This window comes from Condylura cristata, unplaced genomic scaffold, assembly GCF_000260355.1.
Source record: "Condylura cristata isolate star-nosed mole 26May11 unplaced genomic scaffold, ConCri1.0 scaffold00024, whole genome shotgun sequence".
In the NCBI taxonomy this organism is placed as follows: Eukaryota; Metazoa; Chordata; class Mammalia; order Eulipotyphla; family Talpidae; genus Condylura; species Condylura cristata.
In genome coordinates, this window is record NW_004567125.1 from 31,658,265 (window position 1) to 31,677,396 (window position 19,132).

General features: G+C 48.1%; 2 protein-coding genes across 3 annotated transcripts; one reads left to right on the plus strand and one right to left on the minus strand.

Moving 5' to 3' along the window:
* Positions 1-4,721, plus strand: CIB3 (calcium and integrin binding family member 3). 2 transcript variants are annotated; one of them, XM_004688656.2, is made up of 6 exons: positions 1-55; positions 282-316; positions 2,061-2,172; positions 3,115-3,262; positions 4,144-4,339; positions 4,700-4,721. In XM_004688656.2, exons 1-6 carry the CDS (start codon positions 5-7, stop codon positions 4,719-4,721), a joined length of 564 nt encoding a protein of 187 aa, XP_004688713.1. In that variant the 5' UTR covers positions 1-4. The 2 variants fall into 2 exon arrangements, with proteins under 2 accessions (XP_004688713.1, XP_004688714.1); XM_004688657.2 differs by lacking the exons at positions 282-316; positions 2,061-2,172.
* A 1,950-nt stretch (positions 4,722-6,671) lies between these two features.
* On the minus strand, positions 6,672-14,749 carry HSH2D (hematopoietic SH2 domain containing). Its single transcript, XM_004688199.1, has 5 exons — positions 14,625-14,749; positions 12,020-12,109; positions 10,586-10,751; positions 10,004-10,138; positions 6,672-7,223 (listed from the first exon to the last, which is right to left on the minus strand). Exons 1-5 carry the CDS (start codon positions 14,747-14,749, stop codon positions 6,672-6,674), a joined length of 1,068 nt encoding a protein of 355 aa, XP_004688256.1.
* Between the last annotated feature and the right edge of the window lie 4,383 nt (positions 14,750-19,132).

The following is a 19,132-nucleotide window of genomic DNA, read 5'->3' on the forward strand; positions in this document are numbered from 1 at the left end:
CACCATGGGCAACAAGCAGACAGTCTTCACTCATGAGCAGTTGGAGGCTTATCAGGTAGGGATGAGAGGCTGGGCCCGTGATGCTCTGACAGCTTTGGTTCCCTGGCCTGAGAGGTAAGGACAGCATCCCTTTGGGGTTACAGTCAGCAAGGGTTCCCAGCATGGCTCTGTGGTGAGGGTTCTTGGTGTGGCTCTGTGTGTGGCATCAGGTGGAGATGTATGTGGGGTAGGGAGGAGGAAAGGAACCAGTGTCTGGGCCAAGCCAACCTTTCTTTCTGCAGGACTGCACCTTCTTCACAAGGAAGGAAATTATGAGGTAAGCCTGGAAAAGAATACCTGGCAACAACTTTCTAGACATTGCTGGAAGATATTTACAATTGACAGAGCTCTGTTTTTCCTGATGGTTAAAGCACTGATGGGGACATCACAGACACGGCTAGGGGATGGAGGCTGGGATGGGAGGTGACAAGTCACACCTTGGCCTATTGCCACAGCTTCTAGGCTGATGAGTTTGGACTTTGTCTCGAGGGTGGTGGGAAGCCAGGGAGTGTGTGTGAGCAGGGAAGGGACAGGTCAGCATATTAGAAAGACTCCCCTAAGACTAGTGTGAAGGGGCTGGGAACTGGAGCCTAGGAGCCCACGGGCAGAGTTTAGAGTTGGGCGGTGGCATTCATGTTAGGTGAGGTGCAGAGAGGTGGCCTGGGTCTGCTGCCGGTCCCTGGCATGAGCCCAGTGAGACCAGCAGAGACAGGTATCCCACGCATCACTTGGCCCATGAGGCCATTGTCTGGAGGCCCCGACCCATGAACTTGGAGCTGTGAAACCCAAGCTGCTGGGGTTCAGCTGCAGAGCGATCAGGGCCAAGGCCCCAATTGCGTGGGCACAAGCCATCTATTATTGATGTGCTCACCTTTTACCAATGAGCCCCATTGTCCCAGTGAGGACAGCTCGAAGGGTCACCCTGGCCATCACGATCGGATTACTAATGGGGAAACTGAGGCTCAGACAGAAGAATGGCTCTGGCTCTACAGATGGCAGAGACCCAAGGGGTTTGAGGGCCGACACTGTGTCTGTCTCAAACTTCTTGCTTGTCAGACAGAATAAACTGAAGCTCGGAGGAGAAGAGCGACTTTCTCAGGGTTGTACAGTCACCCAACTCCCAGCTGAGGGAGACCAGATAGGGAGTAGGGTGGTCAGGACTGAAGTCACAGATGCCCCCCCCCTGAGTTCCTGGCTATTTCCCCTTCAGAAACGGTCCCTAGCAGTTTGGGGACTTCTGACTCATCAGGGTGGTTTCTACCTGGCTGCAGCCCAGCTTGCCCCATGGAGGTCTAACCTCACCAAGTGACGGCATGGAGTGGACAGCCAGCCCTTCAATCTAAGGAATGCCTATGGTACTTGATATTTTGAAAAATGCTTTCATTCACTCTTTTTAAAAAATTCAGAATATGGGAAACCCGTGGGGATTACAATTGAGATGAAAAAAAAATGTGCAAAATGATGTAAAAAATAAACTTTTTAATAAAAAAAAATTCAGAATATTAGTCTTTAGTTCATTCTGCCACACTGAGGGAATCCTACCTCCCACTGTGGAGGAAGAGAAGGCAAATAAGAGGGTGAAGGTTTTTACAGGCAGTGCTTTCCTGACAACATGGAGATACCCAGAGATTCGTAGATTAATTTAGATTAGACTAGTATAGATTAGTTTAGAGTCTCTAAATGGTTGAAATAACTTTGCTTTAAGCACTCTCCCTTTTGCTAATGTGCATCTCCTGGTAAACTCCTACTCACACTTCAAAGTCAAGCACTGATGCTCCTCCTCCTTGGCTTGGGCTTGCTTTCCCCACTCTAGTCTCCCCTGACCTGGGGTTATCTCTCCGCCTTGACCCTGTCTCCAGGAGAGTACAAGTGCCTTTGTGGACTTGAAAGCTGAGTCCAGGGCTGATGGCTCGTGGGCACCCAGCCTTCTGTGTGGCAAAGCAGCTGCAAGTGTGAATGAGACAGGACAATTCTCCCCCACTGTCATCTCAGTGCTTCCCAATTGTTGCTCCCCACATCAGGCTCTTCTATCGCTACCAGGATCTGGCCCCCCAGCTTGTTCCCCTCGACTATACAAGCTTCCCTGAAGTTAAGGTGCCCTATGAACTCATCATCAGTATGCCTGAGCTGAAGGTATACCTGGGCCATTGGGAGGCAGGGGAAAGTAGTAGGGATGTCCTCGCCGCCTTCCTGGAACATAGTTGCTGTGATTATTTCCATTTTACAGATGAAAAAAACTGGTTCAGAGAGGTTAAGACACTTCTTCATGGTCACACAGCTAGGATATGAGAGATAGTGATACCAACCCAAGCTGTTGGAAGGATGAGGCAAGATAATGCAAGAAAAGGACTCAGTACAGGGTCTGTTACATGTCAATGACTTGGGAAACATTCATTCTTCTTTTCATAGTAAGTGCTAGTAAAAGCAGCTTCTTTGTAGCTAGATGTTTCATACAGTTTGTGCTTTTGGGGGGGACTTAGTGATTTTGAGTGGAGATTATTTCATCATAAGGCACAGGAACCTCATTCAAGAGGAACAGCATGGCTTGGATCTCATGAACAAAACTTCCAGGGTCAGGGCTAGGCTCAGGTATGACTGGAACCATCGTCTCTCAGATCCTCTCAAGGAAGAAGTGTCCGTTTCAGGAAACCTCTACTGACCCTCTAAAGTAATCCTCCGGAGCCCCAGATTTTTCCTGTCAGCCAGAAGAAAGCAGGTCCCTCCATCTCAATTTCTCAGATGCAAACCAAAAGGCAGCCCCTGATTGACCAGTTTGAGTCCCATTGGTCATCACAAAAGCCAGTTATAGTTGCCAGGTGACTGAGTAGCTCTCAATTAACCTCCCCCAGAGGCGGTGATACCACCAAGCTAAAAATGGGACGTCAATGGCTTCAGGCTGCGTGGGGTGGAGGGTGGAGTGGGTGGAGGGTGGAGTTGCGGGGAGTCCTGTGCAGGGACAGGGTGGAGGAGGTCTTGGTGGTGGGTAGCTGGAGGTGCCCAGGAAGGTGGGTGCTGTGAGTGAGATCACATGGAGTCCCCAGACACAGGCTAGGGTGGCCCACTTGCTGTCCGCAGGACAACCCCTTTCGAGAGAGGATCGTCCAGGTATTCTCAGAGGATGGGGATGGCCACATGACCTTGGACAACTTCCTGGACTTGTTTTCCGTGATGAGTGAAATGGCTCCCCGAGACCTGAAAGCCTACTATGCCTTTAAAATCTATGGTGCGTGTGGGGCCTTGGGGGAGACTCACGGGGGTGGGAGTCAGAGCAAGATGGGGCATGGGACGGGGGGGGGGGGGCCACCATGCTGTCCTGTATGTTACCCCAAGGGGTGTCAAAGCCCTGCCTGACCCTGTCCACCACCCCACTCCAGTTCTCCCCACTAAACACATCCCCTTGCTCACGCCACTCCAGTCACACTGACTTCAATCTCCCTCCAGCATATAAATTCTGCCACATGATTTTGCTTTTGCTATACCCTCTGCCTGGAATGCCTTTTCCCCCGACTTTGTCTTACCTTGAAATCTAGGTTGAAAGTAGCCTCTGTTCCTGGTCATTCTCCATTCTTTATCCTGTTTCTCTCTTGCACAGAGTGATGCTGATTCATTTCCTGTTTGTTGATCTGTTTACTTTTCATTGAGTTTCTCTCTGAGCAGGCTGAGGAGTGCAACAGTGTCTGTTTTGTGCATTGTGCATCTCCCATGCCTGGCACAGAGTAGGAGTTTTATAAACACTTAATGAATGAATGCAACTTAAGTACAGTGCCTGACACATAGTAGGCTCTCCATAAATATTTGTGTGAATGACTGAAAAGTAGTTATAGTGACTGGCACGTAGTAGGTGCGTTAGATATATTTGTTGAGTGAATGAATGAATGCGTAAATGAATGAAGAACAGTTATCACAGTGCCTGGCACACAGTATACTTGTTGAGGGAATGAGATCCTTGCTCCAACCCAAAGCAAGACCTGGCTTTTGGGGTCCCTCCAGTGCATTGGTGGTCTCTCCTTTTGTAACATGGGGACAAGAAGTGTCAACAACTGACCCGGCCTGCCTGCCCCTGCAGTCCCCTCACTCCATGTCCTCACATATCTGGAAATGCAGATTTTAACGACGACGATTACATCTGTGCATGGGACCTGGAGCAGACAGTGACCAAACTGACTCGGGGGGAGCTGAGTGCCGAGGAGGTGAGCCTGGTGTGTGAAAAGGTGCTGGACGAGGCCGATGGAGACCATGATGGCCGGCTGTCTCTGGAAGATTTCCAGAACATGATCCTGCGGGCCCCCGACTTCCTCAGGTGACTCTCCTCTCTGCTCCACCAAGCTGTTTCCCTGTGTCAGAGGCGATCGTACGGAGACAGCTCACAGACTCTCAAAGTCCTTCTGTTAATTCATTTGTGACCGTGGGGAACTTTCCCAGCCTCCCTGGTCTTAACCTTGCATCTTTAAGATGGGAAAATCTTGTGAATGCCTCTTTAGGTAATGGAATATGGTTAGACTTCAGCCCTCATTTACCTGAGTATTTTGCTGGGGTTTCTTAAGGGGGGTCCATCTCCCCTGCTTGCCTTGGGGACACCCAGTGTGGAGATATCAGGCAGGAGGCAAAGAAGGGTCACATTCCACCTGGTGACACTAATCCCTTTCCTCTTTGTACACAGCACCTTCCACATCCGCATCTGAGCCACCATGGAGGAGGGGAAGCGCCGGAGGAGGTGACCCCTGAACCCAGTGTGGAAGCTGGCCTTCCGGGCTCTGGGAATAAACACAGATCATTGAAACTGCATCTGCTGGCATTTTCTACCTTGCATGGGGGGGTGGGGGAGAAAGCTGGGGTCTCACCTCTGTCTTTCTGGTATGACCTTGGGTGTGGCCACACCTTCTTTGAGCCACCCTGTCCCCTGTTGACAAGGAAGGGACTGACGTCTGGATATTGCCCCACTATGAGGGGTGGCAGTGTCTCCCTGTGAGTGTCTGTGGGCAAAGATGACGTGTGATTAGGATCCTGCTATCCTCCCCTACCCACCCCGCCCCCCAGAGCCTGAGGTTGGGTCCTAATCCCATCAGCTCAGAGCGCCTCTCAGTCCCTGAGTTACTCAAAGACAGGGAAGCTTTAACTCTTTGCTGATGCCTTAGGGCAGCCAGAGGGGCCTCTGAAGGGGTCGCTTTCACTTTCCAGGATGGCCCCTCAGCCATCACGTTGTTTTCCTGTGACATACAGGCAAATTGGCCACACTGCATTCAGAGGGAGCATAGCGACTTAGCCACCTGCTCCAGATCACTCATCTCTCCACCTTGAAGATTTGGGGAACCCCACGCCCACCTGCAGCATACCTGCAGAAGCCCATGTATGCCCAATCAGCCCAATCAGTGGCCATTTTCTCCAACACAGACCAGCCCCCAGGGACCTGCCCAGAGGCCCTTACTGTCATAGTTAGGGTACCCCTGTTTATGAAGCTCCTGTTGTGGGCCAAAGCCCCAAGTTTTACATACATCTGCCGTTTTATCCTCAGAAAGGAAGATTGTTTTTCTCTCCATTTTCCAGACAGGGAAACAAGGGCAGAGACATTAAGTGACTCACCAAGGACCACACAGCCCTGTGGCTCTGGATTCCCAGCTGCAGCCCTGGGCTGCCTTTCTCGTTTTAAAGACAAGGAACTCGCAGCTGTCCTGATATCATAGGAGAGCTGTCATCGACGTTGAAGTTCTCACTGTGTATCAAGCTTCCAAAGTCTCATCTCTTTCATTTGCACCCCCAAGGAGGCATGAACAGGCCCACACACAGGCAAGAAGGTAATAGGAGGAGGTGAGCCTGGCACAGGGCATGTGCATGGGGCCAGAACCTGAACCGCCCTCATTTCAGATCGTGGCTCTGAGGCTCCCTACCTGCATGGCACTGTTCATTCCTATCCTCCTCTCTGAACCATTGTCTCTTCAAAAGGAAGAAGAGACAGGCCTGCTCCCACACAGTGTACTTTGTCGATCTGCCTGTTCTGCTCCCCACTCTGTCTCTGGTGAATCATCTCACCATCCCTGAACCTCCGGCCTGTACCCCAGTTCTGTGTGCATAAATAAATAAATCTTCGGAAAAAAAAAGAACTAATGATCAGGGCCTCCTGGTGGCACAAAGGGGTTAAGTCTCAGCACTATGAAGCTCTCCACAGCCACTGCAGCATGAGTTTGCTCCTTTGCCAGAAAGGTGACCCACATGGCGCGGCAGACTTCTCCTGTCTCCCACTACTCCCCTCAGCAGTGGATTTCAGTTCATCTGCCTGTTCTGCTCCCCACTCTGTCTCTAGTGAATCCTCTTAACCCCCGCACCTCTGGCCTACACCCCAGCTTTTGTATGCATAAATAAATAAATCTTTAGGAAAAAAAGAACTAGTGATCTTGGAATAGCTGGTGGGGGCCACACAATAGGCACCTCATATACTTGCTATAATTGAACATCATCATCACTAATAAGCAGAGGCAGGTCACCCAGTGGCGGTTACAGAAGGAGACCCAAGCAATATCTTTATTACATTCCTCAGGCTCCTGAGGGTTGGTGGGTGTTGGCAGAGAGTGAGGGTGTCTGTGTGTGAATCGTCCTTGGCAGCAAGGGCAAGGGCACCAGATCCTGAGGAGACCTCCCTAGCAGTACCCGGGGGCAAAGGGTGGGGGTGGGCGGTATTCCTCCGGGAACCACTCCTCGGGTTCGGCCAAGTTCTTTGCTTCTGGTTTGCCCACCTGTGAAGACAGGGACCTCTCCAATGTGTGGTGCCAACTGCTGTCTCTGGCAGGTACCTCACCACAGCTGGCTGACCTCAAGGCCTTCCTGGAGAGAACATTTGCGTTTCTTGCATCCTGGGGTTGTGCGAGGTTTACAGGGAATGATGCGAAAGAGTCCGTGTAGACAGTAGCTTCCAAGATCTCGCCACCTGAGTGGTTCTGGCTGCCGGCCCCTCGCCTGGCATCCCATGGCGAGAACAAGTTCACGGCCACCAGGTGGGATTTCAGCTGCTGCTGGACCTTCTTGCCTGTCTGGGGGAGCATCTTGAAGTTCTTCCAGAGTTTTTGGCAGGCTCCCTCAAGAGGTGCTTTTGGGGTGTAGGAGGAAGAGGCTTTCTCTGGGGGCACTCTGTTCATCTTTGCTGATGACCTTCTTTCCTTTGGCTGATGAAGCAGGACCAACTGCGGCGAGGCCTGCAACTGAGAGTGGGTGAGAACTAGGCTAGCCCACCCTATGAAGCTCCGAATTTTCCCTGGTTGGAACCTGGATCTCTCCCAGATGTCCTGGGGCCAAGAAATGTCCCCGAGCAAACCTCAGGTCTAGTCCATTGCCCCATCCAGTCTCTCTAGGTAAACAGCTTCACTGTTTACTCTCTAGGTAAACAGATTCACAGGGGCTGGCAATCCTTTCCCATAAGGACAGGATAGTAAATATTTTCAGCTTTTAGGGCCACATGGTCTGTCTTGAATACTCAGCTCTGTTGATCAGACACCAATGAGCAAGCATGTCTGTGTTCCAATAAAACTTCATTGGACACGGAAAAGACACAAAAACACTGATTGAAAAAGATACCTGCACCCCCATGTTTATTGTTGCTTTATTTACAATTGGAAAAACATGGAAGTAGCCCAAATGCCCAAAAGTAGATGACTGGATTAAAAAGATGTGGTACCTATAGACAATGGGATATTACTCAGCAACCAAAAAAAAGAAACACATGTCTTTTGCAGCAACTTGGATGGAGCTGGAAAAGATCATGTTTAGTGAGTTAAGCCAGGAAGAGAAAGAAAAATACCAGGTGGTTTCACTCATAGCAGGAGTATAATGGAGCAGGTGAGAAAATAATAAGAATAATATGTACCAGAGACATTTTGCGGGGGTGGAGTGGGGAGTGGAATCAAAAACGGGGGGGAGGGGAGGGAAGTGCACAGGACTATGGTGATGGCACACGGGCGACTTGGTGATGGGAAACCCGCCGGGATTACAATTGAGATGAAAAAAAAAAAAGTACAAAATGATGTAAAAATAAACTGTTATAAAATAAAATAAATAAATAAAAAATTAAAAAATAGTAAAAAAAAAACTTTATGGACATGGAACTCTTGAGTTTCATCTGATTTTCACAAGACCTGAAATCTTATTTTCTTTTGATATTTTTCAACTGCTCAAAAATGCTTAGCTCATGGGCCTTCTGAAAACAGACAGTGGGATGGATGTGGCCCGAGGGTAATATTTTGCTGACAAGGTTGCTCAGGACAAAATGTAGGTGTGGCTTGTGGTAGTCCTGGCCCTTAGTGGTGAACACTTCAGTGCCCCTGGTTCCCCTACCACATGCCAGCGACTGGGACTCTGCCTGGGTGTCTTGTTTGGCTACCAATCCCCACTGTGTTTATGGTAACCAGCAGTTGCAAGGAATTTAAATCTCCCAGGCACAGTGCTTGACCAGTGATGGAAGCTGGAGATCAAATACCCCAGCTCCCTCTTCTTTACGATGGACAACTGAGGTAAGCGTCCCACAGAGTCCCTCCAATTTTTCACAGGGAGACTGAGCCCTGGGTGGCCACAGGGGTCACCTGCTCATTGGTGATTCATCAGCTGTTCTCGCTCCTGTCCCACTTCCTGTTTCCATCATGGCATTTCCTGGGATCACCTCCCAAGTCACAAAGGACAAAGAGGTTTTTTGGAGCCCAGACAATGACAATATCCCTTTTTCTCATCCTCTACCTACATGTCATCCTCTAGCTCCCTTCTAACATGCAATCCCAAACATACATTTCCCCACCCTGAGATCTTCCAGTGGTCCCTCCCTGACTAGATGTAGTTCCCATCTCCTTCCTGAAACCCGCACCACTGCCCCTCCCCCAGCCATTATGCAGCCAGCAATCACAGGAATCATTTAATACCATCTATCCAATCATGCTCAAGATCTCCTGTGTCTCCCTGGGACACCTCAAATAGAATCCCAACTCCCCAGCCTGGCTCCAAGGTCCTGCAGATCCAGCAGCTATTGACTCTAGCCCCTCACTTCTCAACAGTCAAGTATCATTCCATCCACCTGCTGGCTTTTGTTCTCAGTTTTTTAAATATGCTAAGCCTCAGGACCTTGGCATGTGCCATTCCCTATTTTGGGAAGCTTCTCTGCATCTCTGTGTGTGACTGGCTCCCACTCAGATCCATGTCCTGTATCCATACCACCTCCTCCGGGAAGTCTCTTTTGACTGCAATCACCCATACACCACAGATGTCCACCACACCAGCCTGTTTTGTGTTCACTGCTGTTAGAACTTCCCTGTTTTGTAGGGAGTCTGGGAAGTTAGGTCTCGACCAAGGGATGCCTGAAGGTCCACTGAGCCATGAGAACCTGGGATTCATTCACCTGTTCTTCCATTTACTCCACAGATGCACTGATTGTGCACCCGACTGTGCTGGGTCCTCTATGTAGGTAGGAGAGACACAGGTGAACAAGTTAGATAGAGTCCTAGATCTCCCAAAGTTCAGTCTGATGTGGCAAGCAGACAGGAAACATGTAAACCTATAAATAAGTATGACTTTTCACATTGTGAGGGTGCTTTGCATCCGGCAGTATGATGAGGAATGCAGAGGGGGCTGCTTCAGGTCTGTGGGACAGGTAGGTCTGGAGACTGGGGAGGAAGACCCTCAAAGAACTGAAGGGAAAACCTGGATATAGGAAATCTGGGGGAAAGGCCCTGAGGAGGCCCCAGCATGAGGAAAGGCCTGAAGTTTGCTTGCTGTGTCTGAATAAAAGAAGGGATGGCAGAGAGCTTGGAGCTGCGCTGGTGATGGATTTAGTGGATTTAATGGATTTTTAACCTCATTGCCTTGAGAAATCACTGCAAGGTTTTAAGCTCTGAGCTATAGGATATAACTTCATTGGAGAGCGCTTTCTGGCAGCTGTTGGCTACGTTTGCCCTCCCCCTCCCTGCAGTTGGAGGGTCACCTGTCTGTCACATACCTGCTCAGATGCCTCCATGGGGCAGGAGGAGGGACTCTGTTGTCTACTGGGTTCATGGGCAGGCCTGGAGGCCTCCTCAGCCAAAGCATTGGAATAGAAGAAGAGATCCTCATAATCTACATTTTCTGGATCTTTCTGTGGAGCAGAGGAGGGTTTCCGTTGCTCATTACCAAGAATGGGGTCAGGGATATCATTCCAGACAAACCCCTGACAGCCAGACTCAGGAGCTACCTCAACCTTGATCTTTTATGGACACATGCCCCGCCCACAGCAGTTTCAGGCCCAAGGCACCGCCCACTGAGCTTTATAAGGAGACATGCCCCCCTTTGCATCTTCTGAACCCGGGCTACTGAGCTTCATCAGGAATATGCTAGCTATATAGGTCAGCCACGGTTATATCAGATAGCTCAACCTTTGTAAAAGGTTCTGGGGGAGGGGGAGAATGGACAGAGATGGGAGGTGCAGGACCATGGGGGCACAGGAACCATGAGAGTGAAAGACGCTTAAGACACAGGAGGGGGTTGATGGGACCCAAAGCGTTTGGCTTGGCCTCTGAGAGACCTTTGGGGGTTCCCACCTCACCTGCCCGCAGGGCTGAGTTAGCAGCTCATTATGGGGCCACATAGGCTGCTGTTGGTGGAAGGTGACCAGAGCATCCAAGGAGTCATGGGTCCTCTTCTCCCCAGGGATCACGAAGTTCCCAGTGTCCAAGACCTTTATCATGAAGTGGCGACAGCAACTTTGGGCTCTGTGGAGACACTGCAGTGGCACATCCCATTCCCCCCTTTCTGCCCCCATTTTGACTGTTGGTGAGGAGCATAACCTAGCGTCCAGCCAGCGACTAATCCGCACCATCTCACTTCCCATCTGTAATGTGGGTTACTGAGGATGACCTAAGGAGTTCTTGGAAAATCTTGTGACTTTTAATGCTTGTAAAAGTTTGGCTTGGTGGGCCCTCCCTGGTGGCGCAGCGGGTTAGGGCGCATCACTGCAAGCCAGCCGCAGTGGCTTTAGTGCGAGTTTGATCCCCAGCCCCAGAGCTAACCCATATGGCGCGGCAGACCTCTCCAGTCTCGCCCGCTGCTCCCCTCACAGTGTACTTCGTCCATCTGCCTGTTCTGCTCCCCACTCTGTCTCTGGTGAATCCTCTCACCGCCCCTGCACCTATGGCCTCTATCCCAGTTCTGTATGCATAAATAAATAAATCTTTAAAAATAAAAGTTTGGCTTGGTGCCTGGCTTGGAGTTAATGATCAATAGAAATGATGAAAATCTGAATCAGACCCCAGAATAATGATCAGGCCTCTCCCAGAGGCCAAACCTCCAAAGCCCTGCCTGGCATAGAGCAGGGACTCAATAATGAATGAACGGATACATTTGTGAATGGCCCACCTTGTGCTTACTATATCTCACCTAATCCTTGGTCATAACTGAATTAACTCTAGCTTTTCTAGGTTAGAGGAAGACTTGGAAGGAGGCACAGAGAAGCTGAGTAACTTGTTCAGGGGTCACACAGCATATAAGTGGCATGGCTGAGCCTTGAACTGGGTGACTCAGGGCCTAAGCTTTACCCACAGTGAGCACTTCTGTCATGGATTCTTTAATTCTTTGACCTGCAATCCTTTTGAATAGTAATGTTTACTGCTGAATCCTCTGAGATACCCGATTAGGCTTTGGGGGCTCAAGGAGCCAGAATGCTCCAAAATTGGTTAACTTCTCCCTGGGCGAGTCAGAGAGTTGCCAAGTAGAGTGTGGTGGGACAGGGGTGAGGGGAAGGGCAGTGGATACTCTGGGCTCCCGGGGAACCCCTATTCTCAGACAGTCTCAGTTACCACCAAATCCATGCCTGAGGGCTACAGCCAGACATATAGCCGGACATACAGCCGTGCTCCTCAGTTAGATCTGCCCAAACTCTCACTCTGGGTGTTCTCTGAGAAGCTATGATATGAGGTACCCCGGCCCCCCTCCAAGGAAGTCCCCGTCCTGGTGCTGCTTTGCCCCCTATTCCAGGCCTTACTTGTAAGAGAGTGTGTAGCCCACGTGGCTGTGGCTGACTCTGATGAGGAAGGATCCCAGGGGCTGTGATTCCAGCAAGCTCTCAGCATCCCTGGAGGGGCACACATAGGAGGTTGATGGGTGAGGTTCAGATACACGTGGGGGGAAGCCATTCAGGATCCATCCCCCTGAGCAGAGACCTGTGTTTCTCCCTTTTCTAAATGAATAACCTGAAGCCATTTTCTGAGTTGTTTCAGACCGTGGGATAGTCATGGGTAGGGGTGTTCCCCCAGCAGTGGTGGGAGGCGTCTAATGACCTAGACCCCCTCCCACCTCCCACAGCACCTAGTTACCTACCTAGTGCTTGAGATCTCCCCATAAAGCATCTTTGGATCCTGCTGCTGCACATAACAAAGCAGGAGTTGTTCCCAGATCCATGTGAGATGAAGCCCTGCTTCTCCTGTTTATTATCTGTATGACCACTGGTGAGGGTTGGCCCCTTTCTGACCTTCACCTTCCTCAAGGGGAAAAGAACCCTCACCCCCCAGGACCAATAAGAAGGCAGATAAAAAGCAACGTGAGTGTAGAAACCACTCTCTGGTAAGCACTCACAGAATGTTCACTACTACTGTGATTGTGAGTTACTATCATCACTACTACATCTGGGATTCTGGAAACTGAAGTGACTTTTATGGGCCAAGATGGGGCTTCGGAATTATGCAGTCCAATACAAAGACCTGTGTGTGGCTACTCAATACTTGAGATACTTCCGGTTCAATTAAAAATGTGCCTTTAGAGTACTTTGAAGACTTAGTACAAATAAAGGCATGTATACTCTCTTATGAATGACTTTTTGGCACAATTAACATTACATGTTGAGATCACATGTTATTGAAATTTCTGATTCCATGTTGAAATAATAATATCTTAGATAAATTGGGTTAAACAAAAGATATGATCAAAATTAATTGTACCTGTTTCTTTTTAATTCTTTAAATAAAGCTGCTAAAAAATATAGCCATGTGTGGCTTACAATATATTTCTCTTGGCACATTCCAGAACTCAGAAACCATGCCCAGTACATTCTCTCTGTGGATTTCACAATTTATTTTTGGTGCCCTCGACACAAAGTTCTTAAACAATATAACAACAAACAAATAACCCAATCAATAAATGGACAGAGGGCCTGCATAGACACTTTTCTAAAGAAAACATTCAGATGGCCTACAGACATGAAAAATTGTTCAACATTATTTATCATAAGGTAAATGCAAATTAAAATCACAGTGAGATATCACTACTGAGAATGGTTCATATCAAAATGAATGGAATCAACAAAGTTGTGCCAAAATAGGAACTCTTACCAACTTTTGGTGAGAATGCAAGCTGGTGCAACTCCTATGGAAAATGATGTATAAATTTCTTAAGAAAATAAAACTAGAAATGCCATATGACCCATAACATGTCTATTAGGTTTTCATACAAATAATATGGAAACTAGTATGAAAAGACATAATCTATGCTTACGCATATGGCAGTACTTTTCACAATTGCCAATCATGGAACCAACCTAGTATCCTTCAACAGATAAATGGATAAAGAAATTGCGGCATACATAGCCAAATGGAGTACTACATAGCTGTGAAAAATCATGAAATAGTGCCGTTTGGGACAAAACAGATGAACTTCTAGGTGATTATGTCAAGTGAAATAAATTAAAAGTTGAGAGACAGATGTTGGATGGTTTTAATCATCTGTGGAATATAAATTATCAAAAAGCATACACAAAGAATAGTAGTAATAAATCACTGAACTCAGTGAAAGAATGTAATGACAACCATAGGGAAAGATGGGGAGTAGGGAGTAGGGGAGGCAGTCAGATGGGGCATGGTGTGGGTGACTTGGTGGAGGGTGACTGGAACATGTGCACATATGGAGGAAAAATAAAAATTTAGAAATACTTTTAAAAAGAAATTCCTAAAATGTAGATAGTTCCTTGGCTCTCAATTTTTAAAATGATCTGTCAAGATATGGAATTGGAGAAAATATTTTTGGAATTTTAACAGAAGTGGAAGCTGTTTAAGTAACAGTCTGATTGTCCAGATCTTCTACTGTAAAGATTAATTGTGTTTAATAAATTTCTAGAAAAATATGCCCTTCATGCATAGGGTGGCATAAATGTTTTGCTCTCTATTTAGAGCCTTGAGATGACTAACTAGGTAGATTTGTTCATGTTCTCAGAGTTCATGCTGCTGTAGAAAGAGCACATTGGTTACATTCCTCCTGGCTTTAGAGCAATTGTGTGGAGCACTGTGGTCAAAGGAGCCTGAGGCTGCATCCTGTATCAGTGATTGGTGTATCTGGCCTGAGTGGGATTGGGATAGATAAGCAGGCCCCTGGTAGCGCTAATCTGGTAGTCACTTGTATCGAGAAAATAGAGGTCCAGAGAAGGAAGTAAACTTCTTAGGGTCACACAGCAAACCCACTGGCAGGATTCACACTCAGGACTCCATAACTCTTGACACACTGGACCAAGGGGCGCCTAGAACTCCACAGTGAAAAACCTGCCTAGGGACACAGGAAGAAAGAGGGTACAGAGCAAGGTAAAAGAATAGATATGTTCTTACTCTCTGGAGATGGCACCATGGAACCAATCAGGGACCCCTCCTTGGGCCAGCTGGCCCATCTGTGTCTGCACAAACCAATCCAGTCGTGGAGGCAATGGTGGGGGCAGCTTTCTGGTCTCTGTCATGGCTTCCTGGGGAGAGGAAAGAATCAAGCCTTGTTCACTTCTCATTTTTGCTTTATTCTTGCAGCTTTTAGTGCCTCCTCCTTTGAGAAATCCTCCAGGTTGGACAGAGCAACGATCAATCCTCCAGGTTGGATTGAAACTGGCTTGTGGGCTTTTTTTTTTTTGAGTACCTCCTATGTGCTGGTATTTTATGCACATTCATTCATCAAATCCTTCCCAAAATCTTCCAAGAGTTTCTCTTTTTACTTTTATTATGCTTTAATTACAAATGATAGTTTTCTTTATAAATACAAATGGTCTCCTTATGGTGGGTTGATATAAATTTCTTTTTTTTTACATTGTGATGGCAGAAAAGTAATAAGCATTCAGTGCAAATCCTACTTCAAGTTTTGACTTTTGAATTTCCTTGTTAGTGATATATGATGCAAACCTCTCCCATGATGCTGGGCGGCAGCAGGCCAGTCAGCTCCACCCTCTATAATGTACACGGTCAATGCCATGAGCGATTCCACACTCTAGTATAAAACAGATGCTGTGTGAGATGGTTTGCCCTATGTTTAAGGTTGGGTGGGTGGAACTGTGATATTTGGTAGGTGAGATGTCATGAAGGCATCTCCCACTTCGGATGGATTTACTGGGGCGTAAATCACTTGTAAGTCGAGGAAGATCTGATTTGTATTTAAGTTTAAGAAGTGGGTTTATTTAAAGACTATGTCATTAGCAATGTCCTGGAGGGAGGGAACGATCAAGTGGACAGGATGGGTGCCACTCGGATGGCCGTGACTTCATGCAATGCTGGAGAGTTCTCGGCAGTGCAAGCAGTGGCTTTGACAGCCATGTGTGGCAGCCATTTCCGGCACACCTGTGCTATGTCAGTACATTGTCCACTCACACATTTTTGACAATTTTAAGCTCAAGTTACACAGAATTTGCGAGTCACTGACACAGAGCTAAAAAAGAAAACCACCAATTTGCAAAAGAGTATGAGTTGGTGCAAAACCAGAAAAAGGGCTGTGTCCTGCAGGGTTATCCGATCAAGACCCTTGATTCTGTTCCCAAACTGGCCCTGCCTAACTTTCTCAAATAGCATAAGATTGTTGCTACCAGGCTGTTTCCATAGCAAGGGAGCATGTTGACTAACCCAGTCAATATTGACTCTCTCCTGCCAGGAGACAGATAGCATGCCCTCTGGGGAGTGGCTCAAAGGAATTCTGGGGTAAGTGAAATTAAATAGGCCTCTTAAGAAATGTTTCATAAAGCAGGGTGACAGAGAGATTAAGAGTGGAATCTGAGCCGGGGGTTCAAATGAAAGTTTCCCTTCGCCTCTGAGTGACCACTGTCAATCGACTTAACCTCTCTGTGCCTGTATTTTCATCTGCAATTTGGAAAGAATGATGTTAGTTACCTGGAGAGGTACAGTAAGTGTTCACTTAATGTCTTGGATACTTTTGATTTCAAATGAAATGACGGATAATAAAAGCAGGTCTTCAAATTATGTTTCATTCAACGTTGACAGGGAATTTTTTCTCATCAATGTTATAACGAAAACACATTGCACGTAATTGTTATTTGAGCACTTGCTTTTGTATAATTGGTGTGGAACTAAGTACCATATGTATGTCGCAAAAATTCATGATTCCAGTAGTGACTTAGCAATGAGTAATGTTTGCATTCTTGTTCTTTTCTACCTGAGAGCATTCCTACTGTCCTTGAAGACCCAGCAAATACACTCGCACCCCCAGGTAGCTTTTCTGCCTCTTCCCTTGAAGAAGCCCTTGCACCTTCTCAGAAGCCTGCTTTCCTCACCACTTCTGCCTCGGGCCTAGGCTTGCCTCATGGAGTTGAAGTATAATAAAGGCTCTTGGGGGCCTATTGACTTTTCTGGACCCCCAGCACCCCCATGGTTTTAGAAGGACACAGAGGAGGTATAGGAGTACTTGTTGATGGATAGTTGTCTAGTGACAAGTGAAGCCATTAAGTTTTTAAACACCTGCTCTTGCATCCTGGCCTCCCTGCACTCTGAGCCCCCACCTTCCAGCTTGAGAAAAACTTTTCTCTATCCCAATTTGATCAAGCTCTCCCCCCACAGCATTCCTTTGCTGTGTTGCACCCCTGTCAGAAATGCTCACCCACAATACCAGTTCATTTTCCAGTGGTGACTCCAGCACCTGCAGAAATTCCCTCTTGTCCCTCTGGAACTCAGGGTCCCCTTATTCCATCTGGCCCCTTTGCTCTGTCTCTCGAGGGCTGGTATGGGGCCAAGGCTTAGGTTCCTCCTCCTCCTTCTGCCTGGGGCATCACAGAGATGGGCAGGTGACTGACTGAGGGATCCCCATCTGGGCACCTACCTGGAAGTCCCCTGGGTAGCGAGGTCCTCACTCAGGCAGTGCCTGGAACTCGGAGGAGCCTGGGTTTCGGTTCATGGTCTGTACGTCAGCAGGGCGGGGCTGCTGCTTGGGGGTGGTTCCTGTTTCCTTAAGCAGGTGAACCCTGAAGCAGGGCCCCTGTCTCTGCCATCTAGGCACAGCTAAGTTGCTGTTGGAGAGATATATTGTTTACCCAGACCCTGGCAAGACTTTACTGAACAGTTACTGTGTACCAGGTCCTTGGGGACACAGGGATAACACCAAGCTCTCCTGCTACCTACCATCTAATGAGTGATGTAGAATGACAGTTTGGACAGCCTGTCAGGAAGAGGGCACTGGAGTTGCCAGGACTCCCAGAGGGGGCCTTGCTGACCTGGAGGAAAGACCATCAGGGACAAGTAGCAGGCAAGTGAAGAGAGCTTTCTTCACCAAGAACAATATGGGCAAAGGCCCTGAGGCAGGGTGGAGTCTGGGCCAGCCAGGGGTATTGTGTGTGTGGATTGGGCCACATGACTTCCCCTGTAAACAAACACATTTAAAATGATATTTAACAACTGCACTGGCAAGACCCATTGGCGTGTAGTCTGGGCTGGACACGTATTACATTTTCTTTGTCATATATTATTATGTATTTGTTATGGTAATCATTTTGAGGCTCCCTGCACATACTGTGGGCTCTGGTTTCAGAGCCTGTACCTACCAGATTAGCCAGTCCCGGATGTGAAGTTCTGCCTCCTCCTACCTCAAAAATACATGGGCAAAACCACTTCCTTCTCCCTTTTCCAGCAAAAAAAAAAAAAAAAGACAGATCCCCATAGCCAAGTTAGGGGCCTCCCCAAGGGCCTATCAACCTGACCCAGCCAGCCTTGATAGTCCACACTGTGGGCTCAAGCTGGATCATCCCACCCCTCTGTCCCTTGGGCTGGGGTGGAATCTATGGGTCAACAAGGCCCAAGCAAGAGACACATGTAACCCAGCTTCTCTTAACTTAGTAGATGAGCTACTCTTCCTCTCTGGGCCTCAGTTTCCTCATTATTATATTGTGCATGACAATAGCCTGCCTTAGTCACATGGTGGTGGTGAGGACACAAGCATCTAAGGTGCAACAGGCTGTGTGTGTGGCTGGAGGAGATCCAAGCTTGGGCTCCAGAAAGTAAGGTCTGGACCTCCTTGGGCAACTCACTTCTTTCTGACCCTCTAGGCCTTATGCAGATCAAGGGAGGGCTCTAGGCCTCCATAGCAAGGAACAATGTTTTGGGAGGTCATTGGAAGTACCCAAGAGACCATAGTCACTTAAAAAGTTTGCCCATTGGGGACTCATTTGTTTGGAGTTTAGTCTCCAGAAACATGGGGTTTATCAGTCCCCCTCTGCCCTGGCCTCCTGAAGTCTCACCACACAGGGCTTAACCTGATTCACATGACCTGCTCAAGGCGGATGTGGTCTCCCACAAACTAACGTTTTCTGAGAATGTCACAGTAGAATTGTCCCTTACCTCTTGGTGACCACAGTCTTCGAATCTGCAAACATGTTGCTCCCAGGGAAACTTCTGGAAGGGGGTCAGTAGGGACATAGTGAGCCTGGGACTCCAAAACTCTCACCCTTTAATGTCAGCCTCTCCTCCTCTGACTGAGACATTTGAGTCTCATGAGATGGCCCTTGGGGAAGGCAGCCACATGGTGTCTCAGCCCTGAGCCCCAGCTGCAGGCACCAAATTGGGGATAAAACAAAAGACAAAACAAGGCAGTGATTCTGCCCCACTGGAGCTAACAGTCTTGAGAGAGGTGGATGTTACACATGTTCACTCACAGTAGAGGCTGATTGAAGAGGTAGTAAGGGCAAAGGCCCTGGGGTAGGAACGAGGTTGGCATGTTTGAGGAGATTGCTGCCAAAGTGTTCAAAAGACCAACACAACCCAAATATCCATGAAGGGAGGAATGTATAAAAAACAGTTGTGGTCTCTCCTGCAGTCTTAAAAGGGATTCATGCGGCCTTCCCTGGTGACGCAGCATGTTAAAG

What these genes read in the sequence shown, in the direction of transcription:
- CIB3 (XM_004688656.2), top strand. Translation starts at nt 5, where the DNA reads ATGGGCAACAAGCAGACAGTCTTCACTCATGAGCAGTTGGAGGCTTAT. An exon ending in CTATGCCTTTAAAATCTATG is followed by an intron (nt 3,263 to 4,143) that starts GTGCGTGTGGGG and finishes CTGGAAATGCAG; the next exon opens with ATTTTAACGACGACGATTAC. An exon ending in CGGGCCCCCGACTTCCTCAG is followed by an intron (nt 4,340 to 4,699) that starts GTGACTCTCCTC and finishes CTTTGTACACAG; the next exon opens with CACCTTCCACATCCGCATCT.
- HSH2D (XM_004688199.1), bottom strand. Translation starts at nt 14,749, where the DNA reads ATGACAGAGACCAGAAAGCTGCCCCCACCATTGCCTCCACGACTGGAT. An exon ending in TAACTCAGCCCTGCGGGCAG is followed by an intron (nt 10,139 to 10,585) that starts GTGAGGTGGGAA and finishes TCTGCTCCACAG; the next exon opens with AAAGATCCAGAAAATGTAGA. An exon ending in CCATGGAGGCATCTGAGCAG is followed by an intron (nt 7,224 to 10,003) that starts GTATGTGACAGA and finishes TCTCAGTTGCAG; the next exon opens with GCCTCGCCGCAGTTGGTCCT.